Below are 16,862 nucleotides of genomic sequence, written 5' to 3' on the forward strand. Positions count from 1 at the left end.
ACTTACTGTAATTATTTCCCATGTCCAGGTTCCAGGTTATACAAAGATCTAAACATGAATCTCTTAATTTTGCAGTAATAAGTTATACTTTAAAAAAATAATAGCTTAATCATCAAATGCACATTTAAGAGAATCCTCTTCTGTTGAAAGTTTTCAGACAGCTTTCAAAATGGCCACCAGACAGTGTGAACACATGAATACCCATATCTCAGTGTGCAATGGTCTGATTAGCCTGAAATTACCGAAGGTATATCACAAACATATCAAAAGACATCAAGTTGGATGAAAATATTTTTCTTTTTAATCTGAGCTCAAAGATAGTAGTGTGCTTAATGGGTACTTGGGCTTAATAGGTTTGCCCTATATTTCAAGATAAACATCATTAGACAGGTAATGGATCTGAAATGTTGCATGTATATAAGCAAAGTACTTATCATAATATACTTTAAATAACAGTGTATGATTATTATTATTATTATTATTATACAAGTGATGTCAGAAAGATACCAGCTCTGCTGTTGTTCATAATGATGTTGTACAATGAGGGCGTTTTTACGTTACGAGTCAACAGTGTCCCAGCGTGTAGTGAGCCAATGTCCTTTACTGTCCTTACCAGTGCCCAAATTCGTGTTCACGAGAATTGATGAATACTGCAAGAGAGACAGAGCATTTTCTACTCTGTCCACTGCTTAACCCTACAATCTTTCAGTGACAGCCTGTGACATTCAGTGTAGACTTTCTGAATTACCATCAGTCTCTTCTCTATCTTTCAGCTTAGCCAAACCAAAGATTCACCTTCTTTAATAATATATAGTAATATACTTCAGTAATATAAGACATGACAAGACAATGAGTACATACACAAAAATATTACAGGCCAAAAGAAAATCAATCTGAGACTACAAGTTTTTACTACTTTGTATTCCATAGAAGTCAACAACAACAACAACAACAACAACAACAACAACAAGACAGAGCTGAATAGAATAATATTAATAAAAAAGGAGCACACAAAGGACAAGAAAATCAACACAAGCTCTTCTAAGCCTCTCTCTCTCTCTCTCTCTCTCTCTCTCTCTCTCTCTCTCTCTCTCTCTCTCTCTCTCTCTCTCTCTCTCTCTCTCTCTCGTTATCCATCAGTGTAATCAATGTGACAGGCTCATTAGTGCTCTGACTCAACTATCATTCAGCAGCAGTCACTCAGAAGAAACATCTCTGAGTTCAAACTCCAATCACGATTGATCTGTACCGAGCACAATACATACATGTACATCACAGATGAACCCAGACAAATCACAGCTCCACATCCACAACTAAAATATGAGCTTTGGGTTTGAATGTTGTCAACGGGAAATGTTTTGTTCAAATGTGATTTTATTAAAACTAAAACATTGCATCTTTTTGTAATTTTTTATATAAGGGTCTTTTTTAAAATGCCCAGTGGGAGATTTTAAATTTAAATATTATATTTAAAATATAAAAATTATATTTGTAAAACTAAGATGATCTACACAAAGTGTAAAATCAACACACATCAATTCAATCTACTGTGTTCAAATTAATTCATACATGTTTACAAAAATTACAACCATGGCTTATTTTTCTGTCATTTTCACCCAAAACAACATTTATCCACTACTAGTCTCATCAAACTTTAGTGCACAAAGAGAAAAAAAGTGTCAGTGGAGTTTGTGCAGTTTGTATATCAGTGAAGGATATAGTATTCACATAGCATTCCCGGACCAAGTAAGCCATTAATTGTTCTCAAGCAGGTCCTGTACATGAGACGTAATGCTGTGTGTGTCCTGGTCAACACAATGATCCAGACAATGAAACACACACACACACTGAGAAGACTTAGATTGAGCAAACACTGTGTATAGTGTGGTAATAGCATGTTGAAAAGCATTGTGTTAACATGACAGAAAAAACTGTGCTACCTGACAGATGACCAGTGAGAACACGCCTGACACAGAAAAATCACAATATTAGTGAAAAACGCATGCTGGTCCAATTAGAAAATATGTTCATGACATGGAAGTAATCATGCCATTTACAGATATTCTATCTTATGGTGTCCGTTTAATCATCAGAGAATTTACATTTCAATGAGAGAGAGAGAGAGAGAGAGAGAGAGAGAGAGAGAGAGAGAGAGAGAGAGAGAGAGAGAGAGAGAGAGAGAGAGAGAGATAAAGGTGCTCTGCAAAAGATCAATTCAAAGCTTCAGTCCAGTGTTCATTTGAAGTGCTAATAGAACCGTTTGCAGCAGAGCACAGAAAAAGCAAAGATCAGTGCAGTAAATGACACAGACTTGAACGACGAGAAAAAGCTGTAATGCAGGAGGTATCATGGAAATATTCCTAAAACCTGCACCACCCTTTTTCCATTCGAATGGAAAATATTTCCTGTAACTGTTTGAAAATGTTAAGTTAGCTTTTGCAGCAGCTGGATTTTCAAGAGAGCGAATGAGCAGGTTTAAATTATTCTAAAATTAATAATTTAATAAAACATGCTGCTTAGACTGTGACCGGCTCAAACAGGCACTTGTTTTAGTAAAATCATTGGCCACAGTCTTCTTAGAATGATTCATATTTCTCTTCTTTCCTCTTCATATTTCTCAACATTTTCATCTGGGTATTACTATGTAATTAGTGTCTTAAAGTGAATGACAGTATGGTTACGAAGAAGCGCATCATTACATTCCTAATGTGACTGATATACATTCCCTGTGTCTTTTTCAGACTGTGGAGGAGCTCTGTTTGCTGCTGCTGTAGTGTTTAATATCCACAGGCACATCATGATCCAGCTTCACTCTGAAGTGCATTGTCTGACTGACAAACACTCAGAATTATCCATGCATCACTGTTATAATGAGCAAGCTATTGTAGATTACAACGATATGAATGGTTAGACCAGACATATCTAATAAATCTGCATGATGACTTTTTTTTACCTAAAATGAAAAACACTAATACTTGCACTCCTCATGCATATATAAAACATTATATCTAAAGTGTTGCTGTATTTGTTATGAAAGCTGTTTCAGTCGTTGTTTTTCACTAAATCCATCTCATATCTTTCCAAACACTGCCACCTAGTGATGCTACCAACACTGTTGCAATAACCTGCTCCATTCTAATATTAGAAACAGCTCTTCTGCTTACTGTGATGTTGTACTTTATTAACTGATAAGACTGTAAAAAGAAAATCTATAAATTGAGTAATAACAGTGTTACGTCTTATGTCTTTTTAGAAATGTGTGTTTGTTGTGATTCTGAGTGTCTGTTGCACGAAACAGCGTGGCCTGCACTCGAGCCAGCAGAGATCCTGGTCCTAATTGGTCTATTCCTGGACCTGGGGGAAAGGACCACCTCAAACACTCTATGGAGGCCAAATATGGGCCATTTGTGTGGATTTCTGGGGTTCACTGTGTACTTTTTTTTGTTTGTTAAATCTTTTTTTGTTGAATCTGTTCCTTTGAATGAGCGCACATTCCTTTATGTTGAGGCTGGCCCTAGACGGTCGTCACAACAGTGAAAACTGTTTCAAAAATAGTTTTTCAAAAATAGAAGTTGCCAAATTTGTACAAATAAAAAACATTTAACTCTGAACAAATGCATAATTTAAAAAAAAAAGTGTAAATGGAAAATAACTCTCCCTTCTGCTAAATTATATCAAATCTCATTCATATCTGGATGCATGAATGGGCTTAAAGTCCATAATGTATATTAAAGTCCAAGAAACTACACCCAACAGCTTTTACATTAATAAAAACAATATAGATACTTTGTTTATGAAGGATTTCCCACTATCACCTTAACTTTGGTCAAAATTTGGAGGACTTTGATATGTCTGAATGGTACAGTTACCGTTTACAGTTACAGTTCTGATATTTATAATTCAGGGGGATGAGGCTCTCTAGAATAAGACAAATCGTACATGCCCCACGGAGGTGTTTAATTAATATTTATGGTCCATCTTTTGCAATAAGTAAAAGATTAAGACTACATCTCACATGCAAATACATGCTAAAAATAATTGTTTTCCTTTAAGATTACATTAGCATATACAGATGACCTCAGAGCCAAAAGACATGCATTTCAATTTTGATTGCTCTAAGAAAAACAAAGTGTGTCTTTGTAACAGTATGTGTCTATGGATGTCAGGAATCCCCTCCACTCTAGCTGTTTGATTGACAGCTCCATTGAGTCATATACAGCATGTTGACAGCAGCCATTTAAACGTCCCGTGTCAGGTTATGTTTTACAAGGCTTAAACGGTAACTCAAGTAGCAGCCTGTGAAACAGTGGCAGTATGGATTGCTGTGTATGTGTGACTGAAAGCTGACATGCTGGGGGTGCTCCACTTACTCTCATCCATCAAGTTTACACAAGCCGAGCACTGAATCTGTACTAGTGAGGCAGAAGAAAGGAAGGTCATTCCTTGTTATATCCGAGAACAATGCCTCTCCCCGTTAAGTGTCCTAATGCGTCTAGACACCGTGCCAACAGAAGTGCTTACAGTTTCTGGTTTGCTGTTTAGGTTGACTGCTTCAATATGGTGCAAATGAACACAATAAGCAGTGGTGCTTGTCTGTCTCCCAGTAAAGTGAACCAAAACTTGTGCAACAAAAATATTAGCCAATTTCACAAACTCACAATACAAGTCAGACACAAAAGCCCATTCTTCCATCGTATTATTTCAACTAGAGAAAAATCTCTGTGCTTACACACAGAAGAACATTTAAACCATACAATCATCTCTATAGACAACTTTGAGAATTGTAGTAGTTTGGTGACCCTATTGATACAGCTTATGGCCACTAATCCAATGGGGTGCAATTAGATGCAACGACAATAAGTACCGTAGCCTTTTCAGTTGAACGGACCCAGTGTCTACAGGGGCAACAGTCTAATTGGGAATGTCATGTGGGAAAGAAAAAAATCATCAAGTAGCCAGACACTTTGAAATCTGCCTACCTGATAGTAGTAGCCATTGTCCGTCTGGTATGACTGTGCTCCGATGGGGGTCCCAAGTGCAGTTTTCAGAATCTCTTCACAGCCTGAATCACAAAGAACAAAAAAACATTAGTTCTGTGAAAGCACATCTCATTAAGCACAAATAAGCAGCCGTGGCTCGTCTGTATGGGCAGGTGGGGCAGAGCCTCACCAAAATATTCATCCTAACATAGACTCTATACACTGAATTAATAATAAATTGTAAATGTGTTCAGAATTCAGCAAAAAAAAAAAAAAAAAATCGAATGCACAGCCAATGCAATAAATACTACATTAAAGGATTAGTTCACCCAAAAATGAAAATTATGTCATTAATTACTTACCCTAATCACTTAATGTCGTTCGACACCCGTAATACCTTCATTCATCTTCGGAACACAAATGAAGATATTTTTGTTGAAATCCGATGGCTCAGAAAGGCCTTCATTAACACCAATGTCATTTCCTCTCTCAAGACCCAGAGAAGACACTAAAGACGTCGTTGCAAAGCCCATCTCACTACAGTGGCTCTACAATCATTTTATGAAGCAAAGAGAATAGTTTTTGTGCGCAAAAAACAACAACTAAGTAACGACTTATATAGTGATGGGCCGATTTCAAAACAAAGATTCATACGTTTATGAATCAGTGTTCCGATTCATGATTCGGATCACGTGTCAAACTGCCAAACTGCTGAAATCAGGTGACATTGGTGATCCGAATCATGAATCATTATGCTGATTCATAACCAATCGAATCTTTGTTTTGAATTCGGCCCATCACTACATAAGTCGTTATTTAGTTTTTTTGCACACAAAAACTATTCTCGTTACTTCATAAAATTATTGTAGAGCCACTGGTCTTACGGGTGTCGAATAACATTAGGGTAAGTAATTATTGTCAGAATTTTCATTTTTGAGTCAACTAACCCTTTAAGGCAATTCAAAGATGGTATTCTTAGTTGGTCGCACTAAGTGTAGCTACTGTCAATCATCATTAGAGCGCCACCCTATTTCACGATTTCAGATCCCTATTTGATGACATCTTGTGTCTTCTCTCAAACCAGACTTGAATTATTAATCTATGCACTGTAAGATGTAGCCCTCCTTTGCTCCACTTACAAGATCCAGAAAAAAAAAGAGTCAAGATTCACATTTTGCTAAAAAACTGAAAGTTCAATATTAAATATTTAGTTGGAAAGGGAAATTATTCTCTTAAATATGGCTACATTGTTGCTCACACACAAAAGGAAAAACCCATCTGCAGAAATACAACAGGCTACGTAAAATGCCATAAATAAATAATGTACTGAGAGCCACAGCGGAGGGCAGCCCAGGACTTCATTTAGGCACATAACATGAAGTGCACACTGAAGGCCCGGTACTCTGTGTGACATCTCAAGTGGGCCACGGCTCGACTTGGCTCTGGGAATGTCCCAAATGGGAACATATTGTGGGCAACACATAAATATATAAAGCTGTACACAATAGGCCTGTTTTAGCAAATGCCAAAGACAGATCAAAAGGCGAAGCAGTGGTACAATCTTTTAAATACACCATACACAAAAGCAGAGCATCCTACAGGACCTCTAAAGGACAAACATAGGCATTGGATTGGTAGACTTGGTGTGCGTGCTGGGGATCAGGGATTTGGGGATTCATTAGAGAAAGAGTGAGTGGGAAGACCACTGGGGCTCATTAAACACTCTGGGACAAACTCTTTCGGCCCAGAGCCCATTTGGCCTGCTTACTTTTCCTTCTTCAGATGCTTCCACAGAGCGCTGGCACAGAGACGTACCCGGGTCCCTGTGCCTGCCTGTGGCCTGCCTATTCAGCTGGCAGATCTGGACTTATAAATCTGCCAAGCAGTGCGAGTGTCCCTGCCTAAGAAATGTAACCCTATTTACTGTGCTTTTAATGGCAGTGAAATAGGGAAAAGTGAATGTGCTAAACCAGACAAGGCAATAAGTGTCCTAAAACAGCTATACATAATGTGAAATTAGATTGCTGAATCATGATTACACAGTAACTGTCCGTGAAACCCTAAAAAATGATCCCATAGGGATGCTTGACACTATAATCAGGAATAACATCCCCCTTTCTTTTAACTGAGAAGCACAACCCACACAAACAACTAAATTGCTATGCTGTCATTATATGGGAAAATATTTCAATCTAATAAACCTTAATTAAAGGCACGCCCAGAGATGCTCGTAAATTTGTTGTTCCAATGTGGTTATTTTCAATTAGGCAGATCAAGAGTGTTCAGCGTTGAAGCAGAGATCTCTAATCAGATTGTGCTCACTCAGGCTATTCATTATCCCTAGCAATTCTAGACACAGAAGTGAATAGAATGCTAAAAAGACAGAGCTGATGTGCACCTTTATCGATCTTCAGGTTCTTTAGATGAATTTTTCAATAAAATGAAGTGATAATACTAGTCTGGAGAAAAAATTGCATTTATTTCTGGAACGATGCACAACTTGGTCTTTTTAATTCAGGAGAAACACAGGCAGTCTCTGTCTACAGGAACAGTGTCTAGTACTCAGTTTCAGTTAGGCCAACTTTGTGCTGAACTTAACTGTGTAAATCAGAATAGATGTGGTCTTTATCTGATGCCACAGTATGAAAATTTAGGGATGAATTTAGAAAGCTATAGCATGCCTAAAAATAATTTTCATAATCAGTATTTTTGTCTTGCCTTACAATACAAAATAACTACAATAAGATACATTTACATAAGAAAAATATTTCAATTTTTAATTTCTATTGCATTATTCAATTATTAAACCTTTTTCGTTGGGGTCAAAGCAAAAAGTTTCCAAATGGGATTCCAAAAGGTTTTGATGGCTGAACCCCTTTTACCGTTTTAAGTTAATGTTTCAATAATGTAATATGTAATTTAATAAAATGTTATATTCAATAATTGAATATAACTACATGCAGGTAAAATAAATAATTTACATTATTTTAGTGTGTTATTTTGATTGTTTTGTATTTTAAAATGTATTTATTTTATTTATTTCTACACTGTAAAAATTATATGTTCAATAAGTTATGACAACATGGGTTTTTACGGTATCTTTAACCGACAGCAGCTTTTATAGTGCATCCAGAAAGTATTCACAGCGCTTAACTTTTTGCACATTTTGCCTAATTTCAAAATGAATTAAATTAATTATTTTCTCCAAATTCTACATTTTCTACATATTCTACCCCAGAATGACAATGTTAAAGAAGTTTGTTTGAAATCTTTGCAAGCTTATAAAAAATTAAAAAATCTAATGTACATAAGTATTAACAGCCTTTGCCTTGACACTCATAATTGAGCTCCACAGATCATCTTTGAGATGTTTCTACAACTTGGAGTCCACCTGTGATAAATTCTGTTGATTGGACATGATTTGGAAAGGCACACACTTGTCTTTAAAAGGCCCCGCAGTTAACAGTGCTTGTCAGACCACAAACCAAGCCATGAAGTCCAAGGAATTGTCTGTAGACCTCAGAGACAAGATTGTATTGAGGCACAGATCTGGGGAACGGTCCACAAAAAAAATCTGCAGCATTGAAGGTCCCAATGAGCACAGTGGCCTCCATCATCCATAAATGAAAGAAGTTTAGAACCACCAGGACACTTCCTAGAGCTGGCCGTCCACCCAAACTGAGTGATCAGGGGAGAAGGACCTTAGTCAAGAAGGTAACTAAGAACCCGGTGGTCTCTCTGCCAGCTCCAGCATTTCTCTGTGGAGAGAGGAGAACCTTCCAGAAGAACAACCATCTCTGCAGCACTCCAACAATAAGGCTTGTATGAAAGAGTGGCCAGATGGAAGCCACTCCTCAGTAAAACACACATGACATCCCGTCTGGAGTTTCCCAAAAGACATCTGAAGGACTCTCAGACTACGAGAAACAAAAATCTCTGGTCTGATGAAACAAAGATTGAACTCTTTTGCCTGAATAGCAAGCATTATGTCTGGAGGAAACCAGGCACTGCTCCTCCTTGCAGTTGAGCATGGTGGTGGCAGCATCATGCTGTGGGGATGTTTTTCAGCGGACGACACCAGTCAGGATTGAGAGAAAGATAAATGCAGCAATGTACAGAGACAATTTTAATGAAACTCATCCTTGAACTCATCAAAATAAGTTAAGAAATGTTCAACTTTTTTTAGATATACAAGATGCAACAAACTTTTTAAAGTCAGTTTAACATAATTTAAGTTAATAACTTAAGCAGTCGATTGTACTTTTCGAATTTTCAGGCTGTAACTTTTTTTACAGAGTATTTCATATATTGTTATGTATTTGTTTTAATGTTAAATTATTTAATTATTTATTCATTTCCAAACTAACCCCTAACAGAATCCCTCATGAATCCTGGGGTAAGCAATAAACATAATTCTTGATTCTCAACACATAAAATAGAAGGAAAAAAAAATGTATTCTTATTTGTTTTGATTCTCAATTAAATTTATCTAATTTTGAGGATGTTTTGATATTTTTACTGTAAACTGAGGCTGAATAAGAAGATTACTTTTGCAGTGTAGCTCTTTATTTGTTTTGATGTTTTCAGAATCCCTTTGATCTAATGAGAACAGATTAGTCAACAGTATGGGCATGAAATACTGCTCGAAGGAAACCATCCTCTTACCTTTGATTGCAAACACTCCGTGGCAGAAATCTTTGAAGTTAATTCTGCCATGAGCATTGGGATCCAGGTACTTGGCAAACTTCTTCACCTGAAAAAAGGAGGACAGTCGTGAGAAAAGTAACCAAAAAAAAAACCCTTAATCAGGAGTGTGATCACATGTTTAGGATGGTACCGCACTATAAATAAATAGGAAGATGTGTGTATTGTCAGTGGTCAGCTTCACCTCCCACAGATGATGCAGTAGAACAGTTGCTGTCAGGATGTGTCGTCTCTGTCAGCAAGACTTTGAGATGGACAGCTGTCCAAGAGAAATAGACTGATCCTGACATTCTGCTGACACGTGACACGACTTGCTTACTCAACTCATACGATTTTCCTTCAAACACCTTGGACAAGCATAGTTCAATCTTTTAAACCATGTTTTTTTTCTGATAACAGTGAATACTGCATTGCTTTTGCATGGTTTAGAAGACTTCTCAGTTATGTTTAAGTCTCAAAATGTTCTTGTTTATCATTCCCTAAAGATAACAAACGGACCACTGTTATCAGAGTCTGTTTAAAGCTATCAAAAGCATGTAAAAAGCATAGCTGAGATCATTTGGTCTTGGAAGAATTTGATGATAAATATTCATATTAGATGAGCTTACTAAGGTCTTCATTCTCACATCTATATAAAAAAATAGACATTAAGGTTTGTTTGTTTGTTTGTTTGTTTGTTTGTTTGTTTGTTTGTTTGCTTAAAACCATGCCAGCTACCTTGGTTGGAGATCTCATTAGCAATGTTTTATTCCTATGGGAAAGTTTCCCTTAAGGGCTGCCAGACTTGTTTGAGTTTATGAGAAATCCTTCCATGGCAACTCAGAAATCATCTTAACTGTGATTCACACCTCACACACCGCTCCTTGACAACGTCACTCCTTTCTAAATATATTCAACTCTATGAGGAGGAGAAGTGTTCTTGACAGCCTCGCAGTCTTGCAGCTCTCCCCTTATAACCTGCTAAGACGATTCACCACGCTGCCACGGAAATAGAGGTGTTTAGTGCAATAACTCTAACAGATAGCTGAAATACAGCGGCCATTGAAACAGATGATGTGATGCATCTGTGTGATGGTGCGCATGCACACAGAGGAGCACACATGGGCTAAATAAATCACTTGCCCCAAATTGCTTCTCTACTTCAACTCAGACAGAGAAAGAGAAAGTAATTCAGAGAGGTCTACTTATATGTATGTACACTACCATTCAACATTTTTATTCAGCAATGATGCATTAAATGTAACAAAAAGTGACAAGTAAAATGTAACAACAAATTTCTGCTTTGAAATAAATGCTGTTCTTTTGAACTCTTTATTCATTAAAAAATTGAGAAAATGCAATACGGTTTCCACAAAAATATTAAGCAGCACAACTGTTTTCAACATTGTTTCTGAAAGGTCATGTGACACTGAAAACACTTATGGTTGCTGAAATTTCACAGGAATAAATAAAATATTAAACTATGAGAAAATAGTTATTTTAAATTAAAATAATATTTCACAATATTACTGTTTTTACTGTGATCAAATGAAGGCAGCCTTGGTGAGCAAAGAGACTTTGTTCAAAACCAAATGAAAAATCTTTAAAAAGACCTCTGTATGTTAAACAATACCAGTAAAGTTGCACATCATTGGATGAGAAATAGGGGAGGAATTACTTGCATTTAATTTAGTATTTTCACTAAATCAAAATAATGAGGTGGTCAGATGAGGTGTGCAAATGTATCATCAGTGTCCGCCATTGCCCAAAAGGAAGCACAATGTTTATAAGGGAAAAGGAGTGACAAACTAACTGATTTGTTGGGAAATATAAAACAAATCTGTTAGTTTGTCAGTGATCTATCCGTGTGATGCATTTGCCGCACAAAACTTCTCATGCACATTGGCTTAAATTCGACCGGGTACAATCTGGACGTTTTTTTTTCTTTTTTTTATAGCACTTTTAAAAAAACGTCCAGATTGTACCCGGTCGAGTTTAAGCCAATGTGCATGAAAAGTTTTGTGCTGCAAATGCATCACACGGATAGATAGCCAGATAGATAGATAGCCAGATAGATAGATAGCCAGATAGATAGATAGCCAGATAGATAGATAGATAGACAGATAGATAGATAGACAGATAGATAGATAGCCAGATAGATAGATAGACAGATAGATAGATAGACAGATAGATAGATAGCCAGATAGATAGATAGCCAGATAGATAGATAGACAGATAGATAGATAGACAGATAGATAGATAGCCAGATAGATAGATAGACAGATAGATAGATAGCCAGATAGATAGATAGCCAGATAGATAGATAGCCAGATAGATAGATAGCCAGATAGATAGATAGCCAGATAGATAGATAGATAGACAGATAGATAGATAGACAGATAGATAGATAGCCAGATAGATAGATAGACAGATAGATAGATAGACAGATAGATAGATAGCCAGATAGATAGATAGCCAGATAGATAGATAGACAGATAGATAGATAGACAGATAGATAGATAGCCAGATAGATAGATAGACAGATAGATAGATAGCCAGATAGATAGATAGACAGATAGATAGATAGCCAGATAGATAGATAGCCAGATAGATAGATAGCCAGATAGATAGATAGCCAGATAGATAGATAGCCAGATAGATAGATAGACAGATAGATAGATAGCCAGATAGATAGATAGACAGATAGATAGATAGCCAGATAGATAGATAGCCAGATAGATAGATAGACAGATAGATAGATAGCCAGATAGATAGATAGACAGAGAGATAGATAGCCAGATAGATAGATAGACAGATAGATAGATAGCCAGCCAGATAGATAGACAGATAGATAGATAGCCAGCCAGATAGATAGACAGATAGATAGATAGCCAGCCAGATAGATAGACAGATAGATAGATAGCCAGCCAGATAGATAGACAGATAGATAGATAGCCAGCTAGATAGATAGCCAGCCAGATAGATAGACAGATAGATAGATAGCCAGCCAGATAGATAGACAGATAGATAGATAGCCAGCCAGATAGATAGACAGATAGATAGATAGCCAGCCAGATAGATAGACAGATAGATAGATAGCCAGCCAGATAGATAGACAGATAGATAGATAGCCAGCCAGATAGATAGACAGATAGATAGATAGCCAGCCAGATAGATAGACAGATAGATAGATAGCCAGATAGATAGACAGATAGATAGATAGCCAGCCAGATAGATAGACAGATAGATAGATAGCCAGCCAGATAGATAGACAGATAGATAGATAGCCAGATAGATAGACAGATAGATAGATAGCCAGATAGATAGACAGATAGATAGATAGACAGATAGATAGACAGATAGATAGACAGACAGATAGATAGACAGACAGATAGCCAGATAGATAGATAGCCAGATAGCCAGATAGATAGATAGACAGATAGACAGATAGACAGATAGCCAGATAGCCAGATAGACAGATAGCCAGATAGACAGATAGCCAGATAGCCAGATAGACAGATAGCCAGATAGCCAGATAGATAGATAGCCAGATAGATAGATAGCCATATAGATAGCCAGATAGCCAGATAGATAGATAGATAGATAGATAGATAGATAGATAGATAGATAGATAGATAGATAGATAGATAGATAGATAGATAGATAGATAGATAGATAGATAGATAGATAGATAGATAGATAGATAGCCAGATAGATAGCCAGATAGATAACCAGATAGCCAGATAGATAGATAGATAGATAGATAGATAGATAGATAGATAGATAGATAGATAGATAGATAGATAGATAGATAGATAGATAGATAGATAGATAGATAGATAGATAGATAGATAGATAGATAGATAGATAGCCAGATAGATAGCCAGATAGATAACCAGATAGCCAGATAGATAGATAGATAGATAGATAGATAGATAGATAGATAGATAGATAGATAGATAGATAGATAGATAGATAGATAGATAGCCAGATAGATAGATAGATAGATAGATAGATAGATAGATAGATAGATAGATAGATAGATAGATAGATAGATAGATAGATAGATAGATAGATAGATAGATAGATAGATAGATAGATAGACAGATAGACAGATAGACAGACAGACAGACAGACAGACAGACAGACAGACAGACAGACAGAATATTTTAGGGGAATTAAGAGGGAAATGACAGAAATCTCTCTTTTGATTAAAAATCAAAATCATCTTACTTTGTGTTCCGAAGATGAACAAAAGACTAAGATATTAATGACAGATTTTTCATTTTTTTGGGTGAACTATCCTTTTAAAAAGATGATCTTTGGAGAAGTTGTGTTCCGTTTATATCACTAAAACTTGTTACATCAGCAAAAATAAAAAATTCACACCATGTCCAGAATAGCTGCAGGCTCATTACTAACTCTTTGTTACTTTGAACTCACTGAGCACATCAAAATAAGAGTCAAACCTCATCCTCACAGCATACATGATGAGTTAAGCATTCAGCATTCTGCTACATTATAGCCATAAGAGGTCATACAACATCAATGACTGATTAAATTAATGCTCAGTCAGATGCTGTTGATCCTCAAATCTTGTCGGTGTGTTTTCTATCGGGGTCCCTCTGTTTATGAGCGTTATGTGAAGGGCTCAATGCTAGCAACTACTCTTCAGGGCCACCACAGTGCAGCCCGTGGGAGGGGAAGGAGAGCAGAGGCACACATGTTCACCACACGTTCTTCACTGAAACATCCCCGTGCTCTTCATGCATACCAATCACGGCAACCTCATGCAGCATCAGGAAACTGACTGGAGGAGGAGATGGAGAAGGGGAGGGGAGAGATGAGAGGGAGGAATAAGGAATGAAGGTGAAGCCTAGATGGAGGATGAAGAAAAAGGTGACCTGAAAGAGGCATCAGAGAAAAAGGGAAGGATAGCCTATGAGATAGTAGGAAACGAAAATGGAAGAAGGGGGTGGATATAAGGTGACAACATTCTAAATGGTTTAAGAACTAATTAATTAATGGATTAAAGAAAATAAATGGAGGATGGATTGGTGAGAAGGCCTGCCAGGTCTTAGAGATGGTCATCACAAACATTCAAGCTGCTATCATGACTGTTCTCACAACTGTGACTCAGAATCTGTGAACTAGTGCCATGTAGAGACCAGTCATCTGTGACTGTACCTCACACTCATACTCATGCTGTTACATCACTTCCTTCAGCACAAAGCAGTGAACTGTATCACTGCAAATGATACAACATGGCACAAAAACATTTGCTTCTGACTGATGACGAGCACTACTTTATTAACATTTTGTTCACTGTGCTTATTACAGGATTTTTTTTTTCCAATTCAATTGTATTCTTCTTTAATAGTATCCTAGACAAAGGGAAAATAACCTATACTTAACCTAGTTATTATACACTATACTGTTCAAAAGTTTGGGGTCATTAAAACATTATTTAAAATAATAAAAATATTATTCAGTAAAAAATTTAAATTGATTAAAAACGATATTATATCTTTCAATAAATGCTGTTATTTTGAACTTTCTATTCATAAAAGATTCCTGAAAAAGATATATCACTGTTTCCAGAAAAATATTTAAGCAGCTCAACCAATTTTTAACATTAATAATAATAATAATAATAATACAAATAATAATACAAATAATAATACAAATAATAATAATAATAATAATAATAATAATAATAATAATAATAATAATAATAATAATAATAATAATAAATGTTTATGAGCATATCATATTAGAATGATTTATGAAGGATCATGTATCACTGAAGACTGGAGTAATTATGCTGAAAAGTGAAAAGTACCTATATAATATAGTCAATATCATTTAATATAAAATTAAATAATTTTAATTATAATTTTAAAAAATCTGGTGTACAGCGTACGGTTTGGTGTGTTTTACAACCCCCAAACAGTAGTTTACATTTAAAAAATACAAAAAGAAACGTTAAATGTATATGTAAGGAACAGTTTGGACCAATCTGCAACTTATTAGGTCAAGAAAAATAAAATACAATTTTATTTTTTATAAATATCATATACATAACCCAGAAGACAGCATTTAAGAGATGTTAAATTTACATCTGAGATATTGTAATTTTCATAGTCCCCCATTATAATTTCACACTCATTCAGAAGGGGATTATATACAAAAAAAAAACGTTGCACGTACACTGTAAAAAAAAAAAAAAAAAAAAAAAAAAAAGGTGCAGGTCTGCAATTGAAAATTGAAAATGTGACTGATGATCACATCTAAATTTTTTAGTTGGCCAAATTGATTTTCTGTTCATTAAATTGAGTCAATTAACAGAAATTAAATTTGCCCAAGTGAAATTTGTTGATAATTTAGAAAAGTTTCAATTGGAGACCTGAATTATTATTTTTTTACAGTGTATGTCCTGTGCAGCAGTAATGATTTGTGTTTTGGTTTGATTCTGTACTAAATGTTTAATAGGATGACTCTTCCTTAGGACCAGTCCTTCCCCTTTATGCCCACTATCAATCAGATCAAATAACCCATTTGTCACCACTGCTGATTCCTGCATACTGCACATATGTTTAGCAAGCAAAACAGTTGTACAACCTAATGTGTTGTAAAATAATAATAATAATAATAATAATAATAATAAATTAAAAATAAAAAACTCACTGGAATGGGGTAATTTCTGCGATTAAATTAGACGATCTGAATGCTTAATGATCACATTATTAATCCAAAATGACTGGGATAAGAAAGCCTAAAGAACACAAATTATACATCTGAATCCCTAAAAACACATATAATAACATATATATGCATGTTCAATATATGAACCCTTAGTCAAATGAGGAGAGCACAATATCAAAATTTCCTACAAAAAAAGATTTCAGCAAACCGAGGCAGGTTGTTCATTTCGTTTTCATTACTGGCGTCCACTGAGACTGTAGAGACTCATTTTAAATGTCAAAGAGCCTTGATGCACCACAATTCATTATGGATTAAATTGAATGTGTAAAGGAAGCCAATTAAACATCTTAATCATCTGAATAAAACAGCAAAAATGGTTGCACATGGTTGAATACCACACAGAGCAGAAAAAAACAGACTATAATTTGTGTTGTGTAAAGAAAATACTTTTGCTACAGTCAACCAAAAGCACCAAAACTACAATCTCAAAATGTC

General features: G+C 35.8%; 1 protein-coding gene across 1 annotated transcript in view; it reads right to left on the minus strand.

Annotated features, from left to right (window-relative positions):
* Positions 1-16,862, minus strand: part of rab11fip4a (RAB11 family interacting protein 4 (class II) a) — a 65,250-nt gene that overhangs the window by 46,245 nt on the left and 2,143 nt on the right. The window contains exons 2-3 of the mRNA XM_067418525.1: positions 9,645-9,732; positions 4,980-5,062 (exon numbers count right to left, since the gene is read on the minus strand). Of these exons, the coding sequence (XP_067274626.1) occupies positions 4,980-5,062; positions 9,645-9,732 (171 nt within the window). The remainder of the gene's footprint in view (positions 1-4,979; positions 5,063-9,644; positions 9,733-16,862) is intronic.

The sequence above is a fragment of the Pseudorasbora parva genome, chromosome 2, assembly GCF_024679245.1.
Source record: "Pseudorasbora parva isolate DD20220531a chromosome 2, ASM2467924v1, whole genome shotgun sequence".
In the NCBI taxonomy this organism is placed as follows: Eukaryota; Metazoa; Chordata; class Actinopteri; order Cypriniformes; family Gobionidae; genus Pseudorasbora; species Pseudorasbora parva.